Raw genomic sequence first — 22,442 nt, forward strand, 5'->3', positions numbered from 1 at the left:
AATATCTCTCACCCTACCATATCCAATTTCTTGCCAAGGCCAGTCAATTTTCCTTTTGAAACCTTTCTTAAATATGTTCCCTTCTCTCCTCTGACACTGCACCACTCTAATAGGCAGGCCCTACATCATACCTGGCCTACTACAACAGCCTGCTGGGGGTCAGCCCACCTCGGCTCTCTCCCCACTCCACTCCAATCCTATCCATCTTCTATTCAGCCACCAACAGGATTTTTCTAAAGTGGAAGTCTGAAAATGTCATACACATCCCCCACTCCATAAATTCCAGTGGCTTACCATTTCCTCCAGGATCAAATACAAAATGCTCTGTTTGGCATTCAAAGCCCTTCATAACCTAGCCCCCTCTTACCTTTCCAATCTGCTTACGTTTTACTTCCCTACATGTACTCTTTGATCCGGTGACACTAGCCTCTTTGCTGTTCCACAAAAAAAATGCACCATGTCTTGGCTCCAAGCATTTTTTCTGGCTGTCTCATATACCTGGAATGCTCTTCCTCCTCTCTTCTTACTGACCTCCCTGGTTTCCTTTAAGTCTCAACTAAAATCCCATATTCTACAGGAAGCTTTCCCAGGCCTCTTATATTTATTTCCCTCTCATATTTATTTCCTATTTATATTGTATAGCTTGTTTGTACATATTTGTTTGTTTGCTGTCCGCCTACTTCTCCCCATTAGAATGTGAGCTCTTTGACACCAAGGACTGTTTTTGCCTTTTTTTTGTATCCTCAGTGCTTAGCATAGTACCTGGCATTTAGTAGGCACCTAATAAATGTTTATTGACTGACTCACCACTGGCCTCTATCTTCTTATAAACTTCCACACAAGATGCATTGTTTGCCAGGGTGTTCAGTTACTGGGCTTCAGATCATTGACTGTAACACTAATACTTTGGCAAGATGGTATTCACATTTAATGGAGAGTCAATATGCAAGCAACTATGTATATGCGTTATATATTCAGATTAAATGGGAGGTAATCTAAGACAGAAGGTATTACGAGTGATATCCCAGGAATGTCTACCAAGTTTTATATATAACAGGGTAACAATATGGAACTTTTCTCTGACATAGTATCTTGAGAGAACAGCTAGGTCATTCTGATATAATCCAAATATGTGCAGTCCGTATTCTGCTCACAAAAGTCATCTCTGCACAGGCTACAGGGGTATATAAGTATACACGTATGGATGTGTGTGTCCTTCATACATCAACTATAAACACAAAAGTAATTCATGATCCTCTGTCCAACAATTAGATATTCTACACTTCCAAGCCTCACTATTATTGATACATACGATCTGATGAGTTTCAATGAAAAATGACAATGGGATTAAATCAGGAACTAAAAGTCCAAACACAGATTTCACAGATTTCACTCCTCCTCCACATTTGTTCCAGGGCACTAGTTTTGCTCCTGATAAATCAATATTTCTCCAACATATCAGTGAAAGGATACAACAGTCAGTCACAATAGGTGCTAAGAAACTTCACTATAGGATAGTGAATCTAGTGAATGCTATCAATTACAGAAGGTGTAGATGGTTTCCTTTGAGTAGTCTTAGGACTGGACACTTTTCTCCTTAGTTCCTGCCCCCACCTGCATGCTGCTTTACTCTCTACAAAGCTTACTTTCATGGGCACTCCACTACCCAACACAAGTTGTGTATTGTAGAACATCACCTCATTGCAGGAATTCCCACAGGGTTCTAGAGGTTATAGTTCAGAGACTGAGTTAAATAAGGTTCTATATGCAAGGTCTTCTACATTTGCAATGGAAAGAAACTGAAAAGATATGTGAGATATTACGGAGGTAGAAATGACAAACTATGGCAACTGAATGGGGCATGAGAGTAGGGCACTGAAGAGGACACAAAGATTTTAAATCAGTAAGTACCACCCTGAAAGAAACAGGGAAGTTTAGAAGAGACATGGATTTGAGGGAATAGATAATATGATGAGATTAGTATTATGGATGTTAAAAATTGTTTTTACGTGTAACTGAGGGAAAGTAAAATACTAAATAAAAGCTTAAAAGAAACCCACCTAATCTTCTTCCTGGTACGAGATTCACTGTCCCACTCAAAAAAAAAAGTGATTTTTAGGGGGTGCCTCTTATTCACTAATCACTATCCCCAAAATGCAGAGCCTACCATTTCAAGAGTGCCTGCTACAACCAGGAGGTCATCTGAGAGGCAAAAGGTATGCTGGAGAGAGAGATGGATTTTCCTGACGGTACCTTATGCAGCTGCTGCTTATAAGCACATGAGTAGTAATTACATTACATTAGCTGAACTAGGAGGTAGAGAAGATGCAAATTTGTCTGAGGGGGTGGAGCAGCATTGGAGAGGATGAGTGGCTGTGACTATATTGGAGACAAGTCCATTGATTTTTATGGTTATGCCACCCTTCAATGCACTGATAAGGCCTCAAAGTCCCCATGCTGGAGACCACTATCCTAAAATACTGAAAAAAAAAAAAGTACCAAATATTAGGCCACAGTTCCACAGTTTAGCCATAAGCCCACAACACTTTCGAGTTACTATAAAGACTACTCTTTCAAAGCTCTCTTCAAGGTAATATTCCACTAAGTCACATTTATCCTACACCACCTTGACCTATTTGCTAGGGAAACAAAACAAAAAGTTAAGACTATGCCATTCATACAAACAACATTTACAATGTGGTATTTATGTACCAAACCTGCTTTACAAGTAACCAATTGTAGTTACTACACAATGACCAGACGAACAGATATAATATCAGATGGTCTACACCTGTTATTTAAGAATCTAGGCCGTCAAGGTCAGATATGTAATCAGGGTTGATTATAAAACAAACTGCCAGTTTTCAGGTAAAGCCAAATAACATGAAAAGAGGAATCCTCAATACTAGCTATTTCCTAGAGTGGAAGACAAAAATGAACAAAAGAAAAAGAGGCAAAAAAAAAAAAAAGACTAAAACCTCCTGGCATTTGTCCCCCATTACCTAGACAGGGCACCTATTCAGCCTTTTGGTGAGGTTTTTTATTTCATTCTGGTCTGTCAAATAAATCTTCTTACAAGTCTGTCACACAGAAAGATGAAAACCTATTCCAGAAAGCCTTTTACTTTCATGTGCCAATTACAACTACCAAAGCAATTATTCCTCTTTCCATTTTGCTCCTTATTATCCTCAACTTTTACAATTACTGTCCCTATCTCCTATGCTTATTTTGCTTGTTAAATTTTTACATGTACTTTTACTTACTTTGCTATCATACCACTTTCAAGCTGTCCTCCAAATACCACAAGAAACAACAAAAAAGGGAATATAAGAAATACTTCAGTCCAACAATGAATTCATTCATTCATTATATCTGCATTAATTACTACTATAAACAAAGCATTGTATTAAGTACAGTAGAGGATACAAAAACATGGCTCCTTCCCTAAAAGCATTTAGAGTCTAATAGGGGAGTTAACATATGCACAGATCATCATCATTACTTTCCATTATTATTATTATTATTATTATTATTATTATTACCCTGTAAACTGGCAAAGATGAGAATAGTTGATGTTGAAGGTGTTGTGGAGAAAACAGGCTCATTAATGCATTGCTGGTGGAGACTACAATAGTATAAGCATTCTGGAAAGCAATTTGGAATTATGCAAATAAAGTGTTTAAAATATCAATACCTTTTGAACCAGAGATTCCATTTCTAGTCTTCCACCTCAAGCATATCATTGTTAAGAAGAAAATCTCCATATTCATCTAAATATTTAGAGCAACTATTTTTATGATAAGTAAAAAATTGGAAAGATTTTTATCAACTAGGTAATCGCTAAACAAAATGTGGTACATGAATATAATGGAATATTACAGTGTTATAAGAAATGACATGTAATATAGAATGAAAGTATCTACATGAACTGATGCAGAGTGAAGTAAGCACAGCCCTCCAAAAAACAATATACATAATGACTACAACAATGAAAATACAAAGGACCAAAAAAAGTGACCACTGCAAAATGATAAAGAACAAGTATGACTCAGAAGAAGAGAGATAAGAAGATGTCACATTCTACCCCTTGGTAGAATATGTAGAATGTGTAGAACTGTTGTGTGTTACACATATTTTCAGATTTTTTCAAAAATGTATTGATCAAATGTACTTTTTTTTTGCTTTGCACTAGCATTTTATTTTTTTAATTTTTTTAACATTTTCATTTAAAGTTTTGAGTTCCAAATTCTATCTCTTTCCCTCCCTGAGATAGTAAGCAATCAGATATAGGTTATAATGTACAATTATGCAAAACATTTCCATATTACTCATTTTGTAGAAGACTCAAATAAAAGGAAAAAAATGAAAGAAAGTGAAAAATAGCATGCTTCAGTCTGTATTCAAACAATATTAGTTCTTTCTCTGGAGGAGGATAGTGTGCTTTATCATTAGTCCTTTGGAATTGTCTTGGATCACTGTATTGCCGAGACTAGCTAAGTCATTCACAGCTCTTCATTGAACAATATTGCTGTTACTGCGTACATTCTTCTGGTTCTGTTCACTTCACTAGACACCAGTTCATGTAAGTCTTTCAAGATTTTTCTGAAATCATTCTGCTTGTCATTTCTTATTAGCACAATAATACTCCATTACAATCATATACCACAGCTTGTTTAGCCATTCCCCAACTGATGGGCATCTCTTCGATTTCCAAATCTTAGCCACTACTAAAAGAACTACTATAAATATTTTTGAACAAATAGGTCCTTTCCCCTTTTTTGATGTCTCTGGGATATGGACCTAGTAGTGGCATTGGGTATGCACAGTTTGGCTGCCCATAGTTTGGGCATAATTCCAAACTGCTCTCCAGAATGGTTAGCTCAGTTGACAGCTCTACCCAGAGTTGTTTTAATTTGTGAGATACTGGGAGAAATTATGGTAATGTAAAAAAATATTAAATTGAAACTGATATAAATTTAAAATAAATTTATTTTTAATTTTTAAAAATTATTATTGATATTATAAAAGACAGAAAGTTATAAGGGCCATAAAGATACAAAGTACTTCTAGAATTCAGATATGGAAGAGCTTGCTCCTTCCAGTTTTGTTTCTGACTTTCTAGATTTCAACACCATGCCAATTCATGCTGGAAATTCCCTTAGTTCCTGGGGCCTCCTCAGTTTGGAGCATTCATCCACTCCTGAAGCCCTTTCACCCTATAACATATCTCTACCATGTCAGCCTCTTTTTATAACTGGTGAATTCCTCCCAAGACCTCCATTTTTGGGGTACATGATTTAGATATAAAGAGCAATACCATAAACAAATTAGAAGAGCAAGAAATAGTCTGTCTACCTGTCAGATCTATGGAGAATGGAGGAATTCATGACCAAACAAGAGACAGCATAACAAAATGTAAAATAGATAATCTTGATTATATAAAATTAAAAAGCTTTTGCAGAAACAAAACCAATGTAACCAAGATTAGAGGAAAGCAGAAAGCTGGTAAACAATTTTTACAGCAAGTGTCATTGATAAAGGTCTCACTTCTAAAATATATAAATGAATCAAATTTATAAGAATAAAAGCCATTCCCCAATTGATAAATGGTCAAAGGATGTAACAGGCAGTTTTCAGATGAAGAAATCAAAGCTATCTATAGGCATATGAAGAAGAGCTCTAAGTCACTTTTGATTAAAGAAATGTAAATTAAAACAACTCTAAGGTACCACCTCACACCTATCATATTGGTTAATATGAGAAAAAAGGAAAATGTTGGATGTTGGAGGAGACGTGGGAAAAGTGGGACACTAATGCAGCAGTGTTGGTAGAGCTGTGAACTGAGCTAACCATTCTAGAGAGCAATATGGAACTATACCCAAATGGCAGTCACACTGTGCATACCCTTTGATCCAGCAGTGCCCACTGCTAGGTCTGTATCCCAAAGAGATAATAAAAAAGGGAAGAGGACCTACATGAGCAAAAATATTTATAGCAGCCTTATTTGTGGTGGCAAAATATTGGAAACTGAAGGGGCTCCTTACCTGCTGCTTACAATCATGCCCAGGTCTCCCCATCTTCCTCTCTTCAAACTTTCACTTGACCTTGCCATCCCTTCATTCTATCGCCCTATTCTAAATCCTCCTCACATTTCAACTGGACTATTTTAAGAGCCTTCCCAATGGTGTCCCTGCTTCCACTCAATCAACAAAGTCTCTGGAGTGGGAGAACCTGGGTTCAAATCCTACTTCAGATATTTACTATCTATATGACATTGGGCAAGTCACTTAACTTCCCTGGGGTTCAGTTAATTTCATCTTTAAAATAAGGGGGTTAGACTGTATGACTTCTGAGGTTCTTTCTAACTCAAAGTCTATAATCCATCTCCCCACAGTCACCAAAATTATCTGAAGCATAGGAATGATCACATTACTTCTCTGCTCAAAATGTTTCAATGGATCCCTACTGTCTCTGGTACAAAAAAATAGGCGATCTTTGCTTATAGCTTAGAAATGTTACAACTTTGGGACCACTCTCTACAGGTTCTTACTGTAGCACTGAAGGCCCTTCACCACCTGCCTCCAATCTACCCTCCCAGCTTTATTTCATATTGCTCTTCTCCATGTTCCAGTGAACCTCAACCATTAGCTGTTCCCTAATCATAAAAACTAACTAACTCTCTCTCTCTCTCTCTCCCCCCCCCCCCCTTCTCTCTCCTCTATTTGTGAATCAGACAAGCTATCTTCTATGCCAGGAACACACTCCCCTCCTTCCTCATCTCTGCCTCTCAGAATACTAATCCTCAAAGTTCACATCAGTTACCACCACCTCCTAACTCTGATGCAGAGTACTTGGTGCTCTCTCTCCTTCTCAAATTACCTTGTACCATATTTACCTACATACATGTTATATTCCCTGAAGCATGAGTGAAGTCTTGTGCATTTAATAAACACTAAATTGAATTAGAAGCATTTTAAAGCAGCATACCTAATGTAAATACTGCATGTTTGACTTTCTTACTGTCAGCATAGCTTAGATTCACATTTATTTACAAAGCATTGCATGAAAATCTTTATTTGATTCTTTAATACTCCTGTGAGATAAGCATCTTAAGTGTTCTTGTCCTTATTTTACAGATAAGGAAACTAAACCTCACCAAGTAAGTACCGAGGTTGGGACATTCTCTTTCCAGGACATGTCAGACCACCTCCTTCCAGATTCAAAATTACATGTTACAGTGGTCACATTGCATTAGCATGCTTCTTTTGCCCTGTGATTTCTACCCCAAATCTCCCCACTTCCAGTGATACCTTCCTCCCCAAAACCTGTTCCTCTCATTTCTATAAAAATAACAACTCACATTTACAGAGTACTATAAAGTTTACAATACAACATTCTCACAAGAGCCCATTTTACAAATGTAACTGTAATTCTTTATGTATGCTTCTACTTTCTAGGGCCTTCTACCATTTCAAATCACCTCTTCCTGGTGACTTCTGCACGCATAATCCCCTTCCCATGTAGCAGACTATAGTACTGAAATAGAGTCCAGAGCTGCAAGTAGCAAAAAGAACCCAATCCACTGAGACCATGGAGAAATTAAAGTTTAAAAAAGGCCCAGATTCTTCCTAAAGGAAGCATGAAGAAAATAAGGGAAGCTAGGACGGTGGTAGTGCAGGTTTGGAACTAACTCTTCATGAGAATTCCCCACAGGATCCAAGGGCCACGTAGCTCCCTCAGTTTACTCAGAGAAAGAAACCTTAAAACTTACAGGATAGTCCCAATAACTCTAAAGTAGACCCAAGGCTCAGGCATGCAAGTCAGGCTACTCAGAAACCAATACCAGGCTATCAGTTAAGAAATGATTAAGGAGAATATGCCCTCTAATTAATCCTTTAGTTGGATGATTTAAAAAACTCACACAGAAAAATCTAAAGTACATGAAATTTAAATATCAACAGTATTTTAAAAACAATTAAACACCAACAAACTCAATGCAAATAAAGATCTTTTCTCCTAGACTGAATACTTTAAAAATTCAGTAAATGTGGCCTCCAATGTCCTTTGGGAACAGCCTGAAGTAGCCGTTTCATCTTGGCACTCTACCCTAAGGGACATAATTATACATGCAGATTGGACTGACAGATGAAGATAATGGTACAGAGTACCACATGGCTACATAATTTGATGTGTGGGCCTATCTCCTACCCCACCCATTTCTATTCTATGTGGCTGAAAGAACTGGAAGGATAGAAGTTGGGTAAGATAGCTGAGACAGTAACTATAACAGTCAAAGGGTACATGTGCATAGGCGGAGGAGCATTCACCTATTTTACACTTTTCTGTATGAGTCTACTTTGAGTTTTCCAACTAAAGGATAAATAACAGTTTCTTTTATAATTTGTGCATTTAAAAAATCACAGTATTTTATGTTTAAATTACCTAAAACATTAATTTTAGACACAGTTTCTTCAGAATTAACATTTTTCAAAGCTATTGCACCCATGTGACATTATGCTTCCCTAATTCAACCAACTTTTAAAATACACTAGAACTAAATGGTAATGATTAAAAATATAATCTAAAATGTATACACAAATATCAGAATAAACAGACAAAGAGAACAAAAGGGGCAGGGGGCATGATAATTAAGTTGTTATGAGTGCTGTGACTTTAGACAGGTAATTTAACTTCACTAAGTCTCAGTTTTCTTTTCTTTTTTGGGGGGGGGCTAGGCAATGGGGTTAAGTAACTTGCCCAGGGTCACACAGCTAGTATTATGTGTCTGAGACTGGATTTGAACTCAAGTCCTCCTGCATCCAGGGCAGGTGCTCTATCCACTGCGCCATCTAGCTGCCCCTGGGTCTCAGTTTTCTAATCTTCAAAATGAAGAGCTTGAACTAGCCCCACCCAAATCTAAATCTATAAATTAAGCTATTCATATGTTGAAATTTCTTTTTAAATATATATAGTTGTGTTTAATTAGTATTGCTCTTACTTAATGAATAATAAGGGCAGCTAGGTGGTGCAGTGGATAAAGTGCTGGGCCTAGGGTCAAGAAGACCTGAGTTCAAATCCAACCTCAGACATTAGCTGTGTGACCCTGGGCAAGTCACTTAACCCCTTCTGCCTCAGTTTCCTCTCCTGTAAAATGAGCTGGAGAAAGAAGTAGCAACCTACTGCAGTATCTTTGCCAAGAAAATCCCAAATTGGATCATGAAGAGTTGGACATAAATGAAATAACTGAACAACAAACAATAATAAATTAATTTTTTAACACTTACCGTCTCAGATTGGGAATGCATAAATTAGAGAAAACTGGACTTTCAATCTCCTTTTGCTTCATAAGTAAGTATATACTTTCTCACAAGACTATGTCTCTACCTTTACTATATAAAGATCTTTCAAACCAAATCCAAGCATAATTTAATAAAAATTCAATCATGTTCTTCATACTTGGAAAGACTTTAAAAATTTACTAATATTCTTTTCTTATTTCTTTATACTTATAATTTTTTTCTACCAAGAAATATACATCCCACCTACAAAGCAAACTGTAAGTATGTGGCAAGTTCAAGTCTCTCTCCTGCCAAGGACTAGCCAATGGATTCCATAAATCAAGCCCAATACTCAGGAACTATGCTAGCTTAGAGTATACACAATAAGAAAACCATGCCCATCTATGTAAAACTAGTGGTAGTAGCATTTGCTATCATTGTGATTTCCTTTATTTGCTTCCTCATACCTATCCTCAGGGACCACAAGGAAGTATAGCACAAGAGCACATGTGTATTACAATCCTTTAAGTTTGCAACTGTAAGAAACTATAAAGTAAAAAAAAAACTTACCTTCATATAGCACTTCATGTGTATCAAGTTCTCAGATATATTCTGTCATCCGAATCTCACAACTTTTAAGGTAGGCAATACAAGCTTTTTTATTCTGATGTTATAGACAAGAAAAGAGACTCAGAGGCTGGGACATGATGTGAAAATCACAGCTCACAAGTGGCAGAGCCAAGCCTTGAACACCTGACTCTAAGCCAATGGGGTTTTTTTTCCCCCACTATATCACTCTACCTCTCATTCAAGAAGGCAATTTTGTTCTTCCTCAACGGGATTTTTTCTTTTACTAGATAGGCAATTTCATTGCTCTAGGGAACTCTCAGGAAGGAAACATTCTCTACCAAGGCAGATCGCAAGTACTCTACAACTTAAGAGTCTTAAAGAGTTGTCTCTATTTATAAAGCCCTTTTATCTATTATTTATCATTCCATCTCCCTATACCTTAATACTCTTCATCTTCCCTGTAACCTCCCAATTCTATAACCTTCAGTATTGTCCTAAGACACCACTCCTGCTCTGACTATACTATCTTCCCTTCCCAAGCTACCTCTACAATGTCGTCTACCCTTGAATCCTTTGTTCTCATGGCTTGCCAGACCACAACTCTGGATTACTGCCACCTATTCATGTGCTGCTGAACAGAGGTAGAGGAGATCAGGAAACTCTTTTAGGCCTAATACAAACTTTTATCATCCAACCCCAATTGAGCCCTATCTGCAGCAAAGCAATCTCTACTCCTAATTATTTTTCTGTCTCACCTCAAAAGTTGTTCTACTCTTCTCTCCTAAAGCCTCCCACAACACACCCTGTCCCTACTCTCTCAGTTGAAGACCTCACCGCTCTGAAAGCTGTTCACCAAGAGCTCCCCCTTCTCACATCCCCCTGACATCATTCTTTTCTCTTTAGCCTTCACTCCAAGCTCTAGTAGAGGTGCTTTCTCCTTACCCGGGTCAAACCTTCTGCATTCAACCTTAATTCATGTCCTCATATTTTCCCTGATAGACTGAGCTCATTATCATCCCCTCTCTGTATCTCCTTATCCACAGCTTCCACTTCTGCTACTGGCAAAAATACGCATGTTTCCCCCATTCTTAAAACTGTCACTAGATCCTATCATCCTTGCTAGCTATTGTCCTTTATGTCTTCTCTCTTTCATAGCTAAACTCCTTAGAAAATTGACGTATACTCAGTACCTCCACCTCCTCTCCTTTATAGAGAGATGGAGGAAGTCATATAATTTGTAACATAAATTCACAATAAGCAATTTCAAACGAGCCCTCAATGCAACAAGAGTCCTTTAATTACTCTGATTCCCTACCTCACACCACAGAAGCTATTCCAAACTTTCCTATTCTCCTCAAACCTTTCATGTCTACCCTGCCTCCTTCATCTCAAAATACCTCAAGAACATCCCCTACTGTCTCTTCCTTTCCTTCAGTCTCTGATGAGATGGCCTTTCTCCTTGCTAAGCTCAACCCCTTTACTTGATCCTATCCCCTCCCATCTCCTCTAGCTGACTACAACCACAACAATCTCCTCTCTATATTTTTAACCTCTCCCTATCTAATGGTTCCTTTCCTAATTTAGGCTTCAAATATGCCCAAGGAATCTTCAAAAACTTTACTAACTGGTTCAACAATTCGGAAAAGCAGTATTGAACTATACCCCAAACATACTGCACCTAGGAAACCCTTAGACTCAGCAATATGACTACCAGGCCTATATCAAACAGAGGTCAAAGAAATTAGTCAACTAGCATTTATTAAGCACCTATGTGCCAGTGTTATTATGTTCTAAGTGTTGAGGATGCAAAGAAAGGCAAAAAACAGTCCCTGCTCTCAGGGAGCTCACTTTCTAATAGGAGAGACAACAAATAAACAACTAACAAGCAATATACTGGATAAAATGAAGACAATGAATGGAAGAAAGGCACTACCATTAACAGGGACTAGGAAAGGGTTATGGCAGGAGAAGGGACTTTAGCTGAGATTTAAAGTAAATCAAAGAAGGCATGGGGGACAGCCAGTGAAAATGTCCCATGCTAGGAAATGGGGTGTCTTGTGTGAGGAACAAGGAGGCCAATGTCACTGTATTACTGGGTATTTAGAGGGGAATATGGCTGAGGACCAAAAAAGGTAAGTGGGAAGCAGATTATGAAGGCCATACAGAGGATTCTGTTTCTGGAGGTAACAGGGGGCCATTAGAGTTTATTGAGTAAGAGGTGAGATACGGTCAGACCTGATCTTTTGGAAGATCACTTTGACGGAAGGACAGATTAGAGTAGGGAAGACCAACCAGAAGGCTATTATAGCCTAAGTATAAGGTCACTGAGGCCCGGGTGGCAGAGAAGATGATGGAACCCTTAAAAGCAATATGAAAATTGGAAAGAGGGGAGGATTTAGGGGGAAAGATAATGAGTTCATTTTGGACATGTTGAGTTTGAGGTGTTCATGGGACATCTTTTTCAAGATGCCCAACAGGCAGTTGGAGATAAGATTCTAGAGAACAGAAGAGAGGTCCTACGGTTGGATAAAGAGAGCTGAGAATCACCTACAGAGATGATAATTGTATCCAAGGGAAATGATAAGATCAACAAATGAAATGGCATAAAGGGAGAAAGAAGGTAAGGACCCACATGTACAAAAATATTTAGAGTAGTTCTTTTTTCAGTAGCAAAAAATTGAAATCTAAAGTGCCCATATGTTGGAAAATAACCAAACAAATTATGATAAACTTAATAGAACATTATTGTGCAAAAGGAATGACAAAATGGACACAGAACCAGTAGAAAAATCTAAACAATAACATAAATAAGCAAAATAAAAGTTTGAAAGCTTTGAGACCCCTGATCAATACAGTGGCAAACCCCTAATCCAGAGGTATGAAAATAGCATGGTACTTACTTCCTGAAGAGAGGTGAGGGACTAAAGATGCAGAATAAGACATACATTTTTAGATACTGCCAAATGCAGAAATTTGTTTTGCTTAATTATACATATTTGTTATAGGGAGGAAGGGTGATATAAACCTCACTTGATTATAATGAATGAGTTCTTGGATAAATCACTCTAACCTGTCTGACAGAATTTTATTTAAAATTTTTGAGTCAATGTTCATTAATGATATTAGCCTTTCTGTGTTTTATCTTTCCTTGGTTCAGATATTAGAACTATACTTGCCTTATAAAAAGGATTCTGGTAGGGTCCTTTTTCAATTTTTGAGAAGAATTTGTGAAGAATGAGTACTAACTGTCCTTTAAAAGTTTGATAGAATACTTCCATGAACCCATCAGGCCAAGGAGTTTCTTTTGTTGTTAATTCCTTTGTAGCTAGGTGTATTTCTTTTTCTAAAATCAGATTATTTAAGCATGTCAGCTGGTCTTTTTAAAGTTTTGGAAATTTATGTTTTGAAAGATTTTCTCTATTTCCTTTTTGTGCTCAGTTTTGTCAGTAAATTAACTGTATATGTTCTGATAATTCTTTTCATTTCTTCTGGTTTTGCTATGTTTTTACCTTGCTCATTTGTTTTACTGATTTTATTTTTGTTCTATTCTTTTTAACCAGATTAAATAAGGGTTTGTCAATTTTATTAGTCTTTTCAAAGAACCAAATTTTAATTATATTTATCATTTCTATGAGGTTTTTGTTTCCAGTTTATCTATTCCCCTATAATTTTTAATATCTCCTCTGTAGGGCTTATTTTGGGTTTATCTATTTGTTGGCTTTCTAATTTTTTTAATTCATATTCAGTTCATTAATCCTATCTTTTTTCTATTTTGTTACAATCTTATGATTGTAAGAATATTATTTTCTCCCTGAGAACTGCTTTAGATGCATCCCAGAAATTGTAATGTGTTATTTCATTATTGTAATTTTCTTTTACATAGTTATCATTTCTCTGATTTGTTCTTTGACCCACTCATTATTAAGATTTATGTGTCCATTTTGATCTGTATCTTCTGCTCATGGTCCCTAAAACAATTTCTATTTTTATAGCATTATAGTAAGTAAAAGATGCATCAACTATTTCTGCCTTCATACATTCATTTACAATATCTCTATGCTCAAGCACCTGGCAAATTTTTGTAAAAGTTCCATTTGATGCAGAGAAATATGCATATTCTCTTGCTATTCTATTTAGATGATGCCATAAGTCTTTTGACTCTAGTTTCTCCAGAAAATTGTTCGGTTCCTTTATGAATTTGGATGCTAAGGCATTTGGAACATGTAAGTTTATTGGTTTATTGTCAATTGTTCCTTTCAGCATAATAGTCTTTTTCTTCATCTCTTTTTATTTTTTGAATGTTTGTTTTTGCTTTATCTGACAGCATGAATGCAATTCCTGCTTTTATGGTTTTACTTGATACACAAGAATTTTTTTCCCATCCCCTCAATCTTATTTTATGTATTTTTTTAATGTGTTTCCTGTAAGCAAGAGTGTAGGGTTTTGTTTTCTTATCCAGTTTGTCACTGTTTTTCATTTTATTGGATTATTTAATCCATCTGTATTTAAAGTTATAAGTTAGGTTTATATTTTCTCCATCTATCCCTAAAATTGAGGTTTTTTCAGGTTATGATTTTTTTTCCTCTTCTGTCATAAACATAGTTCCTTCGGTTACTTTATTTTTTTAAGTAGCTCTGTTCTTCTCCTGTCTACTCTAGAACCTCACACTCTGATTCATAACCATTATAGCCAAAACTTCCAAGGTATAGGCTCCCCCTTCAAGAAACTTCTTGTCACTGCCTTGTAGGACTTGTTCACAGATTCCCCTTTTCCATTGTGCCTCAGTGCTTGCACAGTGCCAATTATTGCAGATGTCAGAGAGGATAATCCCCATGTTAGGGCCCCACCCCAACCATGACCTTGATTTTTGAGCCCAGTGATCTATACCCACCCCTATTGACCTTTTTTTCCATAATTACCTGGAATTCTCTCTGTATTCATGTTCTCCCACTCCTCCAGGTTCCAGTTGCCCCCCGGGGTTCCAATTTCCTCCCTCCCAATGTAAAACAAGCAGACTTTTCAAGCACCAAATCCCCTCAAATGAGGCCTCAGACAGTGTAAGGTCCTCATCTCCCTTCACCAACCCATAGGAATATTCATCAGTCGAACCCCCTCCCACCTCCAAACTATGGTGTCCTTCCTCTCCCTTCACTTTTCAATATTCCCTTACCTTTGTACACTGCCCTGTAAGCTCTTCTCTTTCTGCAACCTTAGAAGTCACCCTCCCCTCATAGTTAGTCCTTGATTTGACTCAAGTACATCACATACTCCTCTCTATCCCCTTGTGCCCTTCCTCCCCTTTCATTTACACTCCTATTTGTAAAGTAGTCCCACCAAAAAAAAAAAAAGGCACAGATTCACCAGTAGGTAGGATGTAGACAGATTTGGTCCATAATGTCCCCTATCCACCTCTCCACTATTGCCTCTACTAGATTTCTGCCATCACTCCTATCACCTTGTATACATTTAGAAAGAAGTCCATTATCACTGTTGCTGCTGCTTTCCTTGTGTGCTATATTTATTCCCTTACACTGTATTTCTTTTCTTTGAAGTATTCAAGAAGTAAATAATCTCTTTGGTTCTGGTTTTCTTTCTAAAAATGTTTCAAACTCTTCTTTGTTATTGAATGTCCATCTTTTAACCTGTATGATTAGCTCAGACTTGCAAGGTAGGTCACTCTGGGTTGCATCCTGAGCTCCATTATTCTTCATAACATATTATGCTATTCCTTCCTATGTTTTCTACTGGGTGCAGAACTGTCCTGCATTATTTGAATGTTCTTTCTCTTGTATTTGAAGGTCTTTCTCCTGACTACATATAGAACATGATTCTGAATTGAACTGTTAAATATAACCATGAGCATCTTGGAGTTTGTAGCCTTGGTTTGGTTTGGTTTTTCTGGAGGTGATCTATGAACTGTTTAGATTGGAATTTCATTTTCTGTTATCAGAAGATCTGTGTTCAGAAGATCAAATCTCTTCTATTATTTCCTTCATCAAGATGGTAATTTTTTTTGTCCTATTATGTTCTTCTGGGAGACCTATCATCCTTAGGCTGTCTCTAAACATCCTGTCTTTGAAAATCAGTATTTTGCTTACACAATAAGTATATTTTCATTTCATACTGCTGTTTTTTGCTTCTCTTCTTCTAGTTTGTCCATCACTTCTGTGTATTTGCATCCCAATCTATCTCTCTTTTGTTTCTTTGGTGAGGTTTGCCATTGTAGATTCAAGTTTTTCTATTTTGCTCATTACTTTTGCTGTGCAGGCCATAAATTTTGCTCTCATAATTCTCATTTCTCTTTTAACCCACTCAAGAACAGTATGTTGTGGTTCCATGTTCTCCTCAAATCCCACAGGGTACTCTGTCTCCTCAAGTGTTGGATCATTTTCCTTTATTTTGCAGTATTTATTCATAGATGCCTGAACTCATTTATCAGATTTGGAGTCCCAGATCTTCCTTTGGTTGTTACTATTTTTCCTATTGATTTAAGTGTTTATGTTCAAGGTCTCTGAATTTTCTTCTTCCTGAAATCTTTGGTAATTTCAGACTTAGACTTTCTCCCCCTTATTTTCTCTATTATTCATTTTCTGACTCCCTCCTCTCTGACTGTGGTTTCCTTGGAGGCTGTATCTCAAAGCACCTCAGCCTCCTCACACATTGGACAATTGACAGTTCACCAGTTCCACAGTCTGCCCCAACTGACTTTTAGGTGGTCAATACTGGCCCAGGATGGATGTTGTGTTCTTTCCCTCAAGCTTTATGGAGTGCTGCACACCACTCCTATACACACCCCAACATACACAGTGTCCTGTCCTGGTGACCTGTCCCACTCCCTCTGTTCCTCAGTCCTCAGGCCTGGTACCAGCAGTTCAGAGCTCAGTGCTTCTGTATTGCAGTCTCTGGCAGGCTTTTGCTCCTAACAGGCTATGGCCAAGTTGACTGTTGAGCCCCAAGCAGTCTTAGTAATTTTACTCTTTGGTAGATTAAGACACTGAGGGTACCTGGACATGAAATCTTTAGGAGCTTTTCTTCATAATTTGTACTTTAAAAAAAAAAGCACATAAGCATACTGAAAAGTATTTACTTAAAACATTATGATTCTCTTAAAAATGGACAACAGGCTTATTGTTTCTTTATGTAATGTTCATTTTTAACTTTTATTTCAAAACTAAAATACCAAAGCAAACCACAAGTTTTGTATATTTGTAGAATACAAAGACTTGTTAATCTGAACAAAAACTATATTCAGAAAACAAAAAAAAATGGATTTAAAATTGAGTGAGTCTATAATAAAATCCAGAAAAAAAGGAATTTAAGAAAAATATCAAATGAGTCAATATATCCTGACAAAAGAATGAATTTTGTATAGAGGACAGAATAGTAATTGTACTCATTAACTCTAACATGCAAGAAATGGAGAGAGACAGGAGGAGAAAGTGACTGTGGGGGAGGGAGAAAGAAAAGAAGAAAAAAATATTAAAAAATTGCCATTAGGCTATCATAACTTGATACATACTAAAGTCATCATGTATGGCCCAATTTATGTCACAAAATGGTTGTTTATATCTAAATATGTTTGTACAATCATGATTTCAAAACACAAATATTATTTATATTTTCTACTTATAGTAAAAAAAAAATGTTAATGTTCTATAATATTTCTTTCTTCTCTTTCAGTTTCTACTAGCCATCCAGGAAAAGGCAAATATGGCCACCTGACTCAAGCCAAACCCAGATCTGGGACAAGGCCCCATGTGGTAGAGTTGTGGGAGAGAGAGGTGGGAAGGACACTGCTGCCTACCAGCACTCCAAATGCCAAGCCCCCTACACTCAGTTTCCCATGTAAAAGAATAGACTCACACTCAACCCTGCTCTCTCTCCATCACCACCTTGAGACTAAAAGTTTCTCTTTTTATCTGCCATACACTATTATTACCCTTATGATTTCTCCTGTTCCTCTTTCTATCCTTATAATAACAAATCAGCAACCATCTAGAAAAAATGGTCCCCTGTCCCTTCCTCATTCTCCCTCATCCTCATCCCTCTGAATCTCTTTCCATGTCCTAATACAACCTTGTTCACCCCTTCCTTTGTGCCCTCAGGAATTTCCTTTCTATAGTGAACAATGCTGCCTCTTTCTCTCACACTCTTTCCATGTGTTAGGCCCTTTGGGAGACCTGGCTCTCCTCTGATGACACTGCATCTTACATCCCCAACTATCCTTTACAAGCCCCCTCCAGAACTGGCTGTATCTTTTCTCATTCTGTTCCCCACCCCCACCCTCCAACTCCTACTCCACACACGTTGGTCCCAGCAAGGAAGTCAAAATTCTGTTGTTTAATGTTACTTCCAGACTCTCCCTTTGCCTCCTTCATTCAATAACCTTTCTTTTTTTGAATTCCACACAACTTAAAAATCCAGAAAATATATCTCAAAAATGGTCCTACCATGACACTGGGACATTCTGGTTGTTTGTAGATAACTATCACTGTAGCTAAATATAGGCAGGATAGTGAAATTGATGACAACTATTTTGATATAAGGTCCAGATGACAAAAGAAAGGCATGAAAGCATACACATTTACAAGTCATACATATTGTATAGTAACTACTGAAAAACTTTCAATGACTTTCTAGAAGAAGTGAACTTGAGCGTCCCCAAAATCTTCCCCCCTTCAGGGAAGTTTAATGTTGCTAGAGTTCCCATTTCTACAAACTTAATACTAATAACTTTAAAGTTGATAAAGTTAATTTAACTTTACTCAAACTACAGCAGTTCAACCCAGGGGAACAGCAAGGTTGTCCTAGTTACTTATTTAACCTTCCTTACTGCTAAAGGACTAGGGCCCTAGAGTATAATATAATTAGTGATGGTTAATAGAACACAGGAACAGAATGAAATTTGGAGTTCTGAAAAGAAAATCCAACAAAAGGAAACCTCAGAAAACTCAGAACAAATTTAAGTCTCCTCTATTTAGATTTTTTAACTTCCCCCCCATATGTCACAGCATATAATATTATTTACATATTTGTTATAGGAAAATTGTACAAAAAAAGACAATTGTACAAACTGGGACAAGACTCACTAAAATTATGGTTCAAAATTGATGTCTTATACCCACAAATATAGATTACTCATTCTAGAGCATATATAAACAAGTCTGAATCCTGAGCCACACCCAAAAGATGTAGAAAAGGAAGGCAATGTACAGACTCACATATCCTTAAAAGGAATAATTTTAAAGAATTTCAAAAGAGATTCTAATGTTAGCAGATACCATATTTAAGGAATATTTTTAAATTTCCATAAATAGAAACTAAAAATTTTAGGTTCAGTTCCTCTGAGCTCAGTTTGAGATAGGAAAAGTAACACAAATTTGACTTCATGCCTTATGACCTCATGCTTCCTGCCTTAGTCATCAGTTAGCTATACCTCGTTTTTCTAAAGTCATCATTTTATCTGGCTCCTGAGTAAAATAAAACTTGCTTCTTAGTACATTACAACTAAAACCATATGACAACTCTTCATGGTTGCACAATTTCTATATGATGCAATAACTGGTACACGAATGCCCATCCTTAAAGTTAAAAAAAAAAAACTTAACAGCATGAAACAACAGCAAAATTTTGAAAGAAGAGACTAAATATGTACATATACATCAGCACCCCAAAACTTCAGAAATCAGAAAAGGGAATTCCCCACATAAGCACCCGGGAGTACAGGTCCTTCCTTAAGAAGTAACAGTACAGAAGCTCATGTCTCTGGCCCTCTCAGCCATGTCTGCTCACAGCTAAGAAGCGGAAGCTCAACCCAGGTCCAGGTCATCACCAGCATCATAGGGTTTTTCTACTTTGTTAAGTTCAGAAACTGGTGGTGGCTTCAAATATCAAAATTTGATAGAGTGTGACCAGACTACAAATGATGACAATGCATCAAGAGAGAAAATGGAGAAATTTATCCCAGATGAAACTGATTCAGTGATAAAATAAATTACAGTGATTCTTTAAACTAGCCTGTACATTTGATCCACCGACTTATATCAAGGGTATAACCCTCTGTGAGCAAAGATGAGGTATAAGACTGAAAGAGTATGTCAAGTGAGTTGAGCAAGTTGAAAAACTGGGAATTTAGGGTATTTGAGGGAGCATCAATATATATGTTGAAATTCCTTAGTATAAGAGCAAGAGATGGGGAAGAGAAAAAGACTGTGAGCCAGGTACCGAACTTATTGAAGACAGAGATTAAGAAGACTGTCCTGGGGATGATACATGATGAGTCTTTAAATAAACAAAAGAACAAAGCAAAATTCACCTACATTAAGAATAAAAACCAGGTTAAACATACGCCCTGTATATTTCAGCAAGCACTGAAGCTATCAACAAACTGGTAACTTCCCAAAACTCATAAAATCTTCAGCCCGGAACAAGACTTGCTAAATATGCCTGCCTTACTTTGCCAGTTACTTACTGATTTCTGGAGCTACCAGCTACCTGGAGAAAGAAAATCAAAAAAACTATTTTCTGTCAGAAAGAACTATTTTAAAAATAAAAAGTTTTTTTTTTTACCTTCTAAACTTAAAATGGAGGGGAAATAGTTAAAGACCACTTAGTCCTATCTGCAAAACTTTTAAGTGCCAACATTAATAACAGCTCTGGGTATTGCTCTGGTATTATGAGAGCTATACAACTACTATAACAAAGAAAATAACACATATATTTCAGTGGTATGTTTTCCTAGTTTAGTTTTATCCTTGTAATTTAAGCCATAAAGAAGAAATACATCTCCTACAAAGAAAAAAACAAGTTCATAATATCTGATCGGTGTACAATTTTTCACTTTATTCTTATAATATGTATACTGCTATCTGCTTTCAGGCTCAGCTTTCAGATTCAAGTGATTTTGTGTCTACTGAAAGAAAAGCATAGATAGAACATCAAATGTTTTTCTACTAAAACACTAAAAACACGCTGCCAATAAACCAATAAGGTTTAAAATGCCAATATATCTTTCCTACTCAATGCCATGCTAGAAAAGATCTCCATTAGAATAATTAAATAAAATTAAAATTTTAAAAATTAGCAAAATTGACATCTATTGATTTTCAACAAAATAAGCCAATCTACTCCTACTTTCAAATCAAAAAAAGTTTATTAATTTTATTATAAGACTATATTTCAAAGCATGTTTAAAAAAACTACATAATGTATGAAATGTTTCAATATCAAACACTGTACTAAATATTCAACATCATAATCTAAAGAGTACTACAAAGTTACCGTCTTTCACATATTTCTGATTATAGGTAGGCTTGTTATGAACTGAGATCATTTGATTAAATCAGTAAATTGTTCTTACCTCCGTTTCTGTACAATGTGAATATCCCACTGTACCTGTAATGAAAATAACACTAGTCATTTTCAAAATTTTAAATATAGTCATCACTGCCAAAAATTCAAGCTACTCTCACATGGCTCTTTTAAAGAACAGTATCTTTACCAATGATCTAATCACCATGGGGATCCCTTGGCTCCCACCCCAATGTAATGGATCTTTCTATATATCTCTCAACCACAGATGGATACCGTGGACTATGCGGGCAAACAACTTGTTCTTGTCCCTTGTTGCTACTTTACCAGCTTGTCCCTTTTTCTGATAACATCTATTTCTCTAATGATATCCTTTATGGCACTTATCCTATGCAATTCTTCATTGGCAATATGGTTGCTGCCTACTCTAAACCACCATTGGTCTCTGGGTTATTAGCAACAATAATTCTTATGAGACTGAGTTATTACCAAGGCTTGTAACCATACAGTAGCACCAGACCTAAAATGGATATGTGTTCAATATGAACATTTGCTAATTAATAAAAATTAAATATTTCTAAATCTCTACCTTCTTAAAAAAGAAACTTCACAGTGTAGTAGATAGAAGGCTAACTAACCTTGAAGAGTAAGAAAAACTCAAACTACAGCCCTCCTTCTGACACATACTATGTGAATATAGTAAATCACTAAACTCTTAGTACCCATAAAAACTCTTATAGAAGAGTTGCCCATCTGCAATGGTGGAAGAAGTTGCCATACCAGGAGAACAATAACCACAAAAAAAAAAAAAGAACCTTAGCTATTACTATTTGATACATAAACCAAGATTCGGAGTCCATTTATGTTGTAGTAAAAACATTCTTTAAGTGCCACTATATTTTCCACTAGGAGTTACGTAAAGTTACAGTATAAAATAAATTAGTTCTTGTTTAGTGAAATATTGTTTTATAACTCAACCTGTGTCTGACCCTGCTATAAGGCACTCCAGGTGAGGAATTTTTTCAGTACTTGCACTGAAATTTAAAGCCTGGGGGCACACTGAAAGGCTAAGGGAACTTGCCCAGGGTCACAAAATCAATGTGTCAAGAAAGCGACCTCAAGGTCATGGTATATAGGCACTCAATACACTGTGCTACAGTATATATAATGTCATATTTTTTTAGATAAATATGTATATAAAGCAACAAATATATATTCATATAAATAAATATATACACATTAAAACAATAACATATTTTTAAACAAATAAATATGTAAAAAGTA

At 36.5% G+C, this 22,442-nt stretch overlaps 1 protein-coding gene across 2 annotated transcripts in view; it reads right to left on the reverse strand.

Annotated features, from left to right (window-relative positions):
- Nucleotides 1-22,442, reverse strand: part of SPIRE1 (spire type actin nucleation factor 1) — a 240,612-nt gene that overhangs the window by 187,236 nt on the left and 30,934 nt on the right. For both annotated transcript variants that reach the window (XM_027852423.1, XM_027852422.1), the window contains exon 2: nucleotides 21,208-21,242. In XM_027852423.1, the coding sequence (XP_027708224.1) occupies nucleotides 21,208-21,242 (35 nt within the window). The remainder of the gene's footprint in view (nucleotides 1-21,207; nucleotides 21,243-22,442) is intronic.

This window comes from Vombatus ursinus, unplaced genomic scaffold, assembly GCF_900497805.2.
Source record: "Vombatus ursinus unplaced genomic scaffold, bare-nosed wombat genome assembly UNPS02009573.1, whole genome shotgun sequence".
NCBI lineage: Eukaryota > Metazoa > Chordata > Mammalia > Diprotodontia > Vombatidae > Vombatus > Vombatus ursinus.